The sequence below is a fragment of the Perca flavescens genome, chromosome 22 (genome assembly GCF_004354835.1).
Source record: "Perca flavescens isolate YP-PL-M2 chromosome 22, PFLA_1.0, whole genome shotgun sequence".
In the NCBI taxonomy this organism is placed as follows: domain Eukaryota; kingdom Metazoa; phylum Chordata; class Actinopteri; order Perciformes; family Percidae; genus Perca; species Perca flavescens.
Genome location: NC_041352.1, coordinates 27,115,611 through 27,128,759, shown reverse-complemented (window position 1 = coordinate 27,128,759; position 13,149 = coordinate 27,115,611). Strand labels below are relative to the sequence as shown.

Below are 13,149 nucleotides of genomic sequence, written 5' to 3'. Positions count from 1 at the left end.
ATTTTTGCCGGACGCCGGAGAGCTCTGCAGCCATTCAGCACATGGCAGATATAAATATCCGGTTAATTTTCAAAATAAAATACACCGTACTCACGCCGGATCATACAGTATTTCCCTGCACTACCAATTGAAAACGCAGCACAGAGCTGTTTCCCCTCTACTTCTCTGGATGGAAACTAACTGGTGGTGGTGGCAGCGGAGCTGGTCTGCAGCCGTTAGGCATCTGGTGGAAATGAGGAGTTACAGTGGTAGTAATTTTATGGAAAGACCAGATGGTGAAGTCAGCCTCAAGCTGGTAGTTTGTTACTTTGGACAGCAGGTGGAGCTGTTACATCAACAATGAGCCGAGACTCAACACACACACAAACACACACACACACACACACTCAGATAAACTCAGCTGAAGAGGAAGAGGGGCAGATCAGGATCATGAGAAAAGGTAGAGTTGAGTCAGGTGAGACTCCATTTAGTGTGAACAGAACAGAGCAGGAGGAGGAAACAGGTGACTATATAAACGGAAGATTTCATTCCATACTGAATTCAAACAGAACTGTAACAACACGTTTAGGAGCTTTTGAGAAAGTTGAAGGTCATTTTATAAAGAAATGTGTTGACAGGGTGTGTGTGTGTGTGTGTGTGTGTGTGTGTGTGTGTGTGTGTGTGTGTGTGTGTGTGTGTGTGTGTGTGTGTGTGTGTGTGTGCGCGCGCGTGCGCGCGTGTGCGTGCACGTGACTCTTGTTGAAACTTGTTTGTCTTGATTTGTGTGATGTGAGCTTACAGTCAGTGTTCCTGTTTTAATCCAACATTTATTTAAACCTTCTGTAGACCGAGAAAAGGTAAAGATTAAAGATAACTGACGGAGTTCTGGATGGTTTTATTTAAGTGTGTGTGTGTTTGTGTCTGTGTGTGTGTGTGTGTGTGTGTGTTCGTGTGTGTTGTAACCATAATTTTGTTGCAGAAAATAACGTTTTTACTTCCCATTGCCAATCAGTTAAAAGCTAACCGCTATAGACATGTGGAAAGTCCCTCGTGTTGCATTCACGGGACAAAGGAGGAACTGACACTGACTCTGTGTGTGTGTGTGTGTGTGTGTGTGTGTGTGTGTGTGTGTGTGTGTGTGTGCGCGCTTGTTGAAACTTGTTTGTCTTGATTCTTGTGTTGTGAGCTCCCAGTCAGTGTTCCTGTTTTACCTCTCAGGCTGACTTCAGATCAGAAGATGAGTGATTTGGAGGAAGAGGAGGACGGAGCAGAGTCTGTAGTATCTGGCTGTCAGTCTATGAAGAGTGACCGGTCCAGAGGACAACCTCCGACCTTCAGTAATGAACCTGGACCCTCAGACACAAAGTAAGAGAACTGATACTAACTCATTTATATGACTCATTTTCAGTTGTTATTTTTGCCAAGATTTTCTGTGCTAATGTTTCAGTTGATTTTGTGCTTGTATAATAAAGTTTATTTGCTAACTAAAGTTTAACAAACTTTTCATGACAGAGAGGAGAAATAATTTGTTCCATCTTCCTCTTTGAATCTGTGAAAGCTGTCAGTCACCTAGAAAAACTGTAATCTAATCTGAAGGATTAATATAAATTTTTAATCCTAATTATTGACAGAAGTTTGTTTGTTTTGAGAATTGGCTTTATTTTTTATTTATTTTTTTATCCAGGATTAATGCAATAAAAATGAAAACCTCTTGGTGTTTGCAGATTTCAGAAGAAGAGACAGAGAGCAGAGTCTGTAGTATCTGGCTGTCAGTCTATGAAGAGTGATCGGTCCAGAGGACAACCTCCGACCTTCAGTACTGAACCTAGACCCTCAGACACAAAGTAAGAGAACTGATACTAACTCATTTATATGACGTATTTTCAGTTTCTTCTGCTAATGTTTCTGTTGATTTTGTGCTTGTATATTAAAGATCTATAAATTCTCTCCATAATATATTTTTCTTGAAGGTAAAGAACAAACAGTAGTAATAAAAAAGCAGAATTGGTTGGCCCACGTGTATTCATTTGATAGTTGACTGTACGACAAAAAGATACATACAACAGATTGGCTTACAGAGAAAGGAACAGTCCAGACCTGAACCTGAGACTCCTCTGTTCCATGCTGTGTGTCTGAGACTGCTGGTGGACCTCAATATTCAGACTACTTCTAACCTCAGTTCAAACCTAACAGACTCAAGCTAAGCTGCTCAAAGGGACTGGGAGACAGAAAAGAACATCATCAGCTCTCTTTAAGGGAGGACTTTTACTGTGAAGGAGCTGCAGGAAGTGTTGAGTTTATTTCAATAAACAAACTACAGACTGTTGTGGAAAATCTCTTTGGTGTTCGGTGATGAAGCTGGAAATTAAGATTGTCTGACACGCTGGAGTTATCTAAGTTATTTTCTTTATTCTTTTGCAAAAGAAGGAGAAAGTCTGACAGAGTGAAAAGCAGTCTGTGAGTGTGTCAGAGGACACAAAGAAAACTCACGGTTTTTATAGAGTGAGCATACAGAGGGACGGACTTTACTTCTTGTAGACTAAGCTCCTTTCATTGCTGATTCTTAAATTTTTACTGCTGAGTCTGTACTGTTTCAAAATAGACCACCGAAGGCTAATGAAGTTGGCTCTCTGCCAGGTGCTACCAATTGTGGAGTCTACATGAGAGAGAGGGGGGCCGCGTAGCCTCCACACGATGGAGGCAGCAGGAGCTACAATCGCCTTTTAAAATAATAGAGTACTATAATGAATCCCTATAACTGATATATTATAAAATCATATAGAAAACAGAGTAAATATTGTATAGTATAAAAGAAAATACATATAAAGTCATGAAAATATAAAAACCATACAGCAAAATTTCTTTTCATAATATATGAAAGACCACACATCAGTATGACAGATAAAAACTTTCCACTACAAGACAGATCACTAAATGTTTAATAAGACAGTCGTAGATGAAAAGCAGTTATTACTATTCATGAAAGCAGGAAAGTTTAGATAAAAGGGACATTTTCATTACAGACTGAATTCAAACAGAGCTTTGAGACAGTTTTGATATTTCAAGAAATTATTTAATAAAGAAATGTGTTGACAGAAGGTGGGAGAGGAGTGATGTTTGTGAGGAGGAGCAGCCGTCCTGCTGTGCTTTGTGTCAGGACGTCCTGAAGGATCCAGTCTCTACCAGCTGTGGACACTGGTTCTGCAGACAGTGCATCACCTCATACTGGGACCAGTCTGCTTCATCAGGAGACTCCTGCTGTCCCCAGTGTGGAGGAAGATCCAGAACAAGTAAGACTGTCCATCTGTCTGCTGATGTCTTCATGTCCCAAAACAGGATTCTTCTTATGTCATTACATTTAGAGGAATCTAATCCCTCTCTGTTTTCATTCCTTTGTATTGTTATAATTTTTGTTTGGGTACTGAAAAATAACTATTAATAGTTTGTATTTCCTTACAGTGTACGTTGTTAAACATAAACATAAGATCAGTGTGAAGGGGACATACGAACGTGTGACTGAAGGAGCTGATCAAACAGGAAGTGGAACCCTCCTCAACAGGATCTTCACTGCGCTCTACATCACAGATGAACTGAGTGAAGAAGTTAATACCCAACATGAGGTGATGCAGCTCGAGACAGCTTCCAAGATGGAGACCCTCCATGACTCTCCAATCAAGTGCAGCGACATCTTTAAAGCCTTACCTGACCAACAGAAACACATCAGAGTCGTTATGATGATCGGCGTCGCTGGCGTTGGAAAAACCTTCTCAGTGCAGAAGTTCTGTCTGGACTGGGCCGAGGGTTTGGAAAACCAAGATGTGGATCTGGTGATTCCTCTTTCCTTCAGGGAGCTGAACTTGATCAAAGATGAGCAGTACAGTCTTCTGGAGCTGCTCCGTGTTTTCCATCCATCATTACAGGAGGTCCCAGCAGAGCAGCTCGCTGGCTCTAAACTTCTCTTCATCTTTGATGGCCTGGATGAAAGCAGACTTTACCTGGATTTCAACAACAATGAGGCTGTTTCTGATGTCACACAGAAGTCATCAGTCAACATGCTGTTGACAAACCTCATCCAGAGGAAGCTGCTTCCCTCGGCTCTCGTCTGGATAACTTCCCGACCTGCAGCAGCCAATCAGATCCCTTGTGCGTGTGTTGACAGGGTAACAGAAGTACGAGGCTTCACTGATGACCAGAAGGAGGAGTACTTCAGGAAGAGAGTCAGTGATGAAGAGCTGTCCAGCAGAATCATCTCCCACATCAAGACCTCCAGGAGCCTCCACATCATGTGTCTGATCCCAGTCTTCTGCTGGATCACTGCTACAGTTCTGGACCACATGTTGACTACAGACCAGAGAGGAGAGCTGCCCAAGACCCTGACTGACATGTACTCACACTTCCTGCTGGTTCAGACAAAGAGGAAGAAGCTCAAGTATGCTGAGGGACATGAGACGAGTCCACAGGAGCTGACGGAGACTTACAGGGAAGTTCTTCTGAAGCTGGGGAGGCTGGCGTTTGAACAGCTGGAGAAAGGAAACATCATGTTCTACCAAGAAGACCTGGAGCGCTGTGGTCTGGATGTCACAGAGGCCTCGCTGTACTCAGGAGTTTGTTCAGAGATCTTCAAAAGAGAGAGTGTGATCTTCCAGAAAACCGTATACTGCTTCGTTCATCTGAGCGTTCAGGAGTTTCTGGCTGCAGTCTACCTGTTCCACTGTTACACCAACAGGAACACAAAGGTACTGGAGGACTTCCTGGGAGAAGGCTACGTTGATTCATCTCTGGATGTCTTCCTGAAGAAAACCATGGAGAAATCCCTTGAAAGTAAAAATGGCCACCTGGACCTGTTTGTCCGCTTCCTTCATGGCCTCTCTCTGGAGTCCAACCAGAGACTCTTAGGAGGCCTGCTGGGTCAGACAGACAACAGTCCAGAAATCATCCAGAGAGCCATCAACAATCTGAAGGAGATGAAAAGTTGTGTGATCTCTCCTGACAGAAGCATCAACATCTTCCACTGTCTGACGGAGATGAACGACCACTCAGTCCATCAGGAGATCCAAGAGTTCCTGAAGTCAGAGAACAGATCAGAGAAGAGACTCTCTGTGATCCACTGCTCAGCTCTGGCCTACATGCTGCAGATGTCAGAGGAGGTTCTGGATGAGTTGGACCTGAGTCAGTACAACACATCACAGGAGGGAAAACTGAGACTGATTCCAGCTGTGAGGAACTGCAGAAAGGCTCGGTAAGTCCAAATGTGATTATGAAGACTATGCGTTAAATAAAATTGACTTTAATTTAATCCTGAATTCCGTGTGGTCTCGCCTTCATTTGTCGTGAGTTTTGAGCTAGTTCATGACAAAGTGGGGGCTCGTAATATTTAGCGCTTAAGTTAGACTTTTGTTACTTTAAGTCTAATTAGTAATGATGTCCTGATCAGCTTTTTTAACTCCCGATCCGATCCCGATCTTACAAATATTAAACATCTGCTGATACAGAGTCCCGATCCGATATTTGTATTTGCTCTGATATGTATTTTTGTAAAAATAACTTCGTAAACAAAGTACCTAAAATATTTCTTCAGCTTAATACTTTAACCTAGAGCAACAAGTGAGGATTTTCACCAAAGTAGTTCTCTGTAGGATCCCAGCAAACCCCCAACAGTTCCCACTGGACAACAAAAACTAATCTTAATGACACTTCTGGTGCTCAGTGGCCAATCTTTGATCAAACAAAACTTAGTGACACATCTTTAGGGTTGTTGCATCGAGAATCAATTCCTACTTGGAATCGTCCCAGAATTACAATTCCATCGGAATATTTTCTTTATTGGAATCATTTGGAGGATTTGGTTTCATGTCCGATCATCTGTTTCAAATTTAACATGTGAAAGTTGGGGTTTCTATGGCGACCAGGCGCTTGTTGCGTTTCAGCCACAGAGCAAGCAACGCTGTAGTGTGGCTTTATTTTCTGTCTAAAAAAGCCTGGTAAAACTGCAAACCACCATTGAATCAAAATAAAACTTTGCTCTTATTTGTGAAATAAGCATGTGACACATTTCAACTCCACCCCTCAAAGAATCGGAATCGAGAATCGATAAAAAACGGAATTGAAAGGAAAAGATAATTTATTAGGACATAGTAATGTGAAGCTACACATCAGATTTGATTATAACCTACTGCACACCTGCCAACATGTATGTATGCATTTTTCGTACTCTGCACGCATTTTGACCCGTAAGGACGCTTGTACGATTCGCTGCTCTAGATACGCATTTTGTTGCATCTCGCATTTCGACGGTTTCAGTTTCTATGCAATCTACATCTATGACATTGTATAGTGCTGAGCCACAGTAAGTGTAGTGAAAAGCTTTTGGCCAATCAGAGCGCTGCATTTTAACCCTCTGCCCACCTACTCCTAGCCAATTGCTTTGCGCATTTAATTCAATTCAGTGCATCAGCAGTAGTTTTACATGCCATGGCTGAACGCCTGAAAAAAAAGGTTCGGAACGATTTCTTATGTCCAGGCTACCTCACATAGACAGTATATTGAACCTCATCACGCCTCCACATGTCCATGCTACCTCACATAGACGGTATATTGAACCTCATCACGCCTCCACATGTCCAGGCTACCTCACATAGACAGTATATTGAACCTCATCACGCCTCCACATGTCCAGGCTACCTCACATAGACGGTATATTGAACCTCATCACGCCTCCACATGTCCAGGCTACCTCACATAGACAGTATATTGAACCTCATCACGCCTCCACATGTCCAGGCTACCTCACATAGACAGTATATAGAACCTCATCACGCTTTCTGCACCGTGCAAGACAGACATCGACATCAGTCACCAAGGGGCAACAGGTAACGAACACAGTCCCATAAAGAAATATCCCCCCCCCTCCCCACCTCCCGAAACATAATGATATTAAAAATAAATGGATGATAAGAAAAAAAATGTCATAGTGTTCATCAGTAATGGGAATGACGCGTTACAATACAGTGGTTGAAATGACTGCAGAGATGGATACATTTGCGACAGGGAAATTATTTTCGGGAGTTGTTTACGCTGCGTTGAAGCGAGTGAGCTGTCCCTTCACTGTTACTGTGGTCAGAACCAGAACCAGAGACGGTAACTGACAACATCTGTGTCCTGTCAGTGGCGACAACAATGTGACCGACAACTGACAGATAACATGCCGAGAATTAATGTTTAGTCTTGCTACACGTAATATTACATTTTATCAGCGGTGAAAAGTAACTATAGCCTACTGTCGGCTACTTTGATTCAATTTTAAATGGATATTTTTCATTTAATACGTGTTGTAGTAAACCAGTGTTTCTCAACGGGGGCGTTCAGAAAATGACGGGGGGCGTTGGAAGCAATATTTTGGAAAGGGGGGCGTTGAGGTGCCCTTGGTTGGGGCATTTGTTTGAAACCTAGTTTAGGTCATTCACAATAACAATACATGTTTACACTTAAACTACAAAAAAATCAGTGGTCTGCAACACTAAAAGCTGCCAGTTTACAGCACTGCGACTGGACGAGCTTCTGTCAGCTTTGTTTGCCGCAGCTCCGTGCTGCCTTCACGGAAACGGGACGTCGCCGCGACGGCAAACATTTAGCTGTTCCCCAAACTCCCGGGCAGTTCAGGGCTTGTGTTTGGTGTTTTAAAACTTTCTTATGGAAGCGATAGAGGAAGTGATGTCACTTTTTTCTGTACGGGACTCTCACACCTCCACAAAACACAGAGTTATGTGGGGTTGAGTTTCTCCAAGCGTTTTTTTCTTTATTTACTCGCAAGACAGGCGATAACAAACATGTACTCTTCTAATCTAGACTCTTCTAAGCATCAAAAAAAGGCTCTCACTAACTTTCAAAGGTTGTAAACTTATTTCCATTCTGCAGTAGGTGTTTTCAGGTTTTGTCTTTTCTTTTTAATGGTTTTGTCTATAGTACAAATACAACAACTGTGTGTATATATATATATTTTAATGTATGTGTGTGTGTGTGTGTGTATATATATATATATATATATATATATATATATATATATATATATATATATATATATATATATATATATATACACACCTATACATATACATATACACATATGTGTAAGGGATGGTGTAGAGCTTCAGGCTTCGCGTCGGTGTCCTGATCACCCTGTTGGGGTTGTATTCACTATAACAACTGCCTCACTCTGCATTACCTACTTACCTACTTATCAAATAAATCAATAATTTGACACAAAATATTGATTCATATATGATTGTATTGCTTCCGCTAAAGAAAGCTTTACGGTTAGAATCCTGCTTCCATAGCAACATAAACTTTGTAGCTGTTTAATACAACCCTTCGTCTACTACTAAACAAGAATTGACACATTAGCTAGCGGGCTATCGGCTGCTCTAATTCACATTAAGCTGAACATTTCCGTTGATGGTGAAGCGAGACACGGTAAATGGCTTCTTTGGGAATAGTTATGTTGATGTTTTTGTCCTCATTCATCTCGATTAATTTTTGCACAGCCGACGCATGTTGACACACCTGTAAGGTTAACATGTTGCAACGTAAGCTAACTAATTAGCGTTGTTGTCCCTACGGCTGTTACTTCGTAAAGATCATAGACCATATATAAAGATGTAGCGAGCGATAGACACTCACCAGATCTGCTGCCATTGCTTGAGGACAGAAGTTGCTCCAAGTTTCCCCACTTTTTGCCACAGCTGATAAATTATACAGACTTCCTTCAGCAGATTGATTGATAGCTCTCCTCCAGAGTGAACAGAACTGCGTCCATGGCAAAGCTCTGCTATGAATGGCAACGGTGTGTTATCCTTAGCAACGGTCTGTTATCAAGAAAATATCAGACCGCATTCTACATTAGAATTCAACCAAACCATGTAATAAATATATATACACATTACCGGTCCATTACAGACAGAATACCAGACAGAATCAGGGCAGCACTTCTCAGATTACATTATGTGCTTACATAATTGCAAAATGGTTCTTGACTATTGTAAAAGAAGTGGCGGATCTATAATGCAATATCTACATTGCCCGTTATCAGCAACCATTCATCCAATGATCCAAAGGCACATTCTGTTTATGTAAAGCTTTATTACAGACACAGGTCCATATAATACATAATACAGTATACATAGTATAAAAAAGAGATACAAAAATACATAATAATTGCATATTAGCCTATAGGATATACAGGCTATTGCAGTGGTTCCCAACCTGGGGTCCGGGCACCCCCAGGGGGGGCAGCAAAGATCACAGGGGGTGCGCGAGTCTTTATCTGGTTTGAGGTTGAGGTAAAAAGAAAATATTTGCACATGTTAAACAAATTATGATAATACACTAGAATATATAATGTATACAAAAGTCTGTATAAAAACTATATATTTTGTTGTATCCTCGTTTTTCCTGCTGCCACGGCATCACTATTTTATGAATGAAACATGGTGGAGAAACGTAACAGTGCTGATAACTCCTCTGTATCAAAAAAGAAAGTAAGGCTCTATCTCGAGAGTTACCTCAACTTCGGTTTTGGGGGGGGGAGGGCTCAGCTTTTCTTAGACATGAGTAGGGGGGGCGCCAATGAAAAAAGGTTGGGAACCACTGGGCTATTGCACCAATGCTGTCTTAACCTAGAAGTGTATCTATAACAGCTTTTCAAAGGGCTGACTAGAGCTTCAATTATGTGGTTCTCTGACTTGTCCAGGTGACAGATGACACTAAACATCAGTTTTCTTAAGAGTGCCTCACAGGTTGGCACTCTAGTTGACACAAACAGATGGCTGGCACTATGCCACCTAGGGACACGGAGCAGCAGCCTCATTGCATCATTGTATGCTACCTTGAGCCTCTGCTCTTTTTCTTATTGTTAGACCACAATTGAGCAGTATATAGCGGTGTGATGTAGGTACTAAACAGAGAGCCCTTCACAAAGTCAGAGCACATAGAGAACCTCCTTATAAGCATGTTAGCTTGAGAGTAAATTTTACAGAGCTGTCGGTAGAGGTCTTTGTCATCTGTCCAATCATCAGATATGACGTGACTTAAGTATTTAATTTCCTCACACACAGCAAGAGGACTATCTGACAAATAAAAGCTCGTAAAAGTTGATTTCCTGTCCTTGTCACTTCTAACTATCATTATGTGACTTTTCTTGACATTATACTTTATGTCACAATCAAGGCCATACTGAGAACACACCTTCAGCATCTGCTGCAGCCCAGCACTACATGGACAGAGCAGGACCAGATCGTCTAATGTAGTTTACTAATCTGATATCATTTTAAAAGGCTAACTGAGAATGGGCAATGTAGATTATTGTAAATGTATTGCATTTAGTAAACACGTCTAATTCATGTCAATGCAGCAGAGCAATGTTGAGCTACAGATATTAAACCTTAATATAACTGAATAACACAAAATAATTCACTCCAAAGTCTTTATTGAAGTAGCAGCATTTTGTCATTAATATTAATTAGAGCTCTTTTTCACTTTTTCACTTTTTGTATTTTACATTTTTTATCCTGATCCTGTTGTGTTCAGGTGTTTCTGTTTTCTAAACCTTCTTCAGCTCTGAAAAGATTATTAAACATTGAATGATTTCAAGCAGGAACATTATCTTCTAAAGTTACATCATTTATTCTTTATTCAGATTGGTGCGCTGCAGTTTGTCAGAGATCAGCTGTGCTGCTCTGTGTGTGGGTGAGACTGTGTGTGTGTGTCTGTGTGTGGGTGAGTGTGTCTGTGTGTGTGTGTGTGTGTGTGTGTGTGTGTGTGTGTGTGTGTGTGTGTGTGTGTGTGTGTGTGTGTGTGTGTGTGTGTGAGACTGAGTGTGTGTGTGTGTGTGGTGAGACTGTGTGTGTGTGTGTGGGGGGGGGTGAGACTGTGTGTGTGTGTGTGTGTGTGTGTGTGTGTGTGTGTGTGTGTGTGTGTGTGTGTGTGTGTGTGTGTGTGTGTGTGTGTGTGTGTGGGTGGGTGGGTGGGAATGAATGAAAGGGGGAAACGCCAGAGCAGGGGGAATGAGAGAGGGAAATGCCAGAGCAGGGGGGATGAGAGAGGGAGATGCCAGAGCAGGGGGAATGAGAGAGGGAGATGCCAGAGCAGGGGGAATGAGAGAGGGAGATGCCAGAGCAGGGGGAATGAGAGAGGGAGATGCCAGAGCAGGGGGAATGAGAGAGGGAGATGCCAGAGCAGGGGGAATGAGAGGGGGAGATGCCAGAACAGGGGGAATGAGAGGGGGAAACGTAGCACCTTTTTAAACCACAACATAGCGATGTGAATGTAGCCCACTTCTGAAGTATAAATATTTATTTGTTTCTGTTAATTTCAGTTTCACTGATTTTTCAGAACACCACAGCTGTTTAGAGGATGAATATAGTATTGATCCTGGTTGACGTGATAATGATCCACAATTACAAAATCTCTCCATTTATTTGAGGGAAAATGTCATTTATTAGGACATAGTAATGTTTACTTACATCAGTAATTTATAACATTAACACATCTGATTGGATTATAAATAGATTTTTATCATCATTTATTCTTTATTCAGATTGAAGAGCTGCGGTTTGTCAGAGATCAGTTGTGCTGCTTTGGCCTCAGCTCTGAAGTCCAACCCCTCCCATCTGAGAGAGCTGGACCTGAGTGACAACAACCTGAAGGAGTCAGACGTGAAGCAGCTGTGTGATCTGAAGAAGAGTCCAGACTGTAGACTGGAGACTCTGGAGTAAGTAGAGGGTTGGATTCAGTCCATGCTGGTTTCAGCAGTATCAAACTAAACCCAGTTAGTATCAAAGCAAAGATCCAGCATTTTCTGTAAACCTCCAACCTCGTCAGTGAAGCTGTGAGAGGAGACATAGAACAGTCAGATAATCATAGACTGTTCTCTCTGAACCCAACAGCAGTAAATCATCATTAAAGAGAGCAGTGAACGTCTCTCTGTTTCTGCAGTAATGATGCGTTCAGGACTCTCAGCAGTTTATTTCCACTGAGAGAGAGAGACAGAGAGACAGAGAGCATATAAGGCAGTATGTGGTGGTCAACATTGATTAAATGTATGGGAAAACACTGGGGCTACATATGTCTGGTAATATGACATACAATGAACACAATAATCTTTGGTTAGTTAATATTTACTGTCTTCTATCCTATGTTCAAGTTTCTCACTTAGCATCGCACTAAAGGTTTGATAGCCCATTAACTATATGATGGATTTCTATTGTGTTTGATTATTATGAATTATTTGTAGGCTTCAGTACTTATGGAATCTCAATCTTATTATCTCTTCTGTTGTCTTCTTCTCTCATCAGATGGAGATCTCTGTCAGAGTGATCAGGAGGAGGATGTTGGAGGACCAGCTGAGTCCTGATGATCCCGAGAGCTTGAAGCAGCAGCAGCACCTCTAACTGGGCCATGTTACTGGGAGGTAGAGTGGAGAGACTGACTGAGGCTCTGCACGCTTCCACATTAGCAACGCCACGTGGCCATGAAAGAAGGATGTCGGGCAAGTTGATTGGCCGAGATCAGTTGTTGTATACTCTCTGTAAAGAGTCTCCAGATAACTTGTTATGATTTGATACTATAATTAAAATTGAATTGAATTGAAAATGTCACTGAACTTTCTCAACTGACTCAAAACAGATTATGTCAAGATGTTGGTGCAGCATCAGCTCTTTAATATTTCTTTTTTTAAATGATGTTTTGAAGCAAAAGAAGAGTTTGTATCCATTTATCATGTCTATAATTTAAAAGGTCAAAGGTAAATTTAAAGGTCCAATATGTAATATTTGTACTGTAATAAATCCAAAAATGACACCAATGCCTCATCAGATATTAAGGAAACATGTTAAAATGAAATACTATCTTTTCTGACAACAATGCTAATGTCAGTATTTTTTCTTTTTGAAATTTACATTCCGTGACGGAATTTATGTTTATGTTTTGATCTGTGTGTTGTTATCAACGGCCCAGTTTGACAGGCAGGCCGGGTTGCCAGATATACCTGTAAAAACGTAAACCCAGCGCGCTACAGCTGTAACAGTAGTACAGCCATGAAAGCAGCAAACAAACAAACAGGATCAACGGAGATATATTCTATATGACATAAAAAAAGAAAACAGCATGTTTCTAACA

General features: G+C 41.4%; 1 protein-coding gene across 1 annotated transcript in view; it reads left to right on the top strand.

Moving 5' to 3' along the window:
* LOC114548890 (uncharacterized) overlaps positions 1–12,801 on the top strand; it is a 590,132-nt gene extending 577,331 nt beyond the window's left edge. Inside the window, 1 exon segment of the mRNA XM_028568901.1 lies at positions 12,327–12,801. Coding sequence (XP_028424702.1) covers positions 12,327–12,348 — 22 coding nt within the window. The 3' untranslated portion in view covers positions 12,349–12,801.
* The last annotated feature ends 348 nt before the right edge of the window (positions 12,802–13,149 follow it).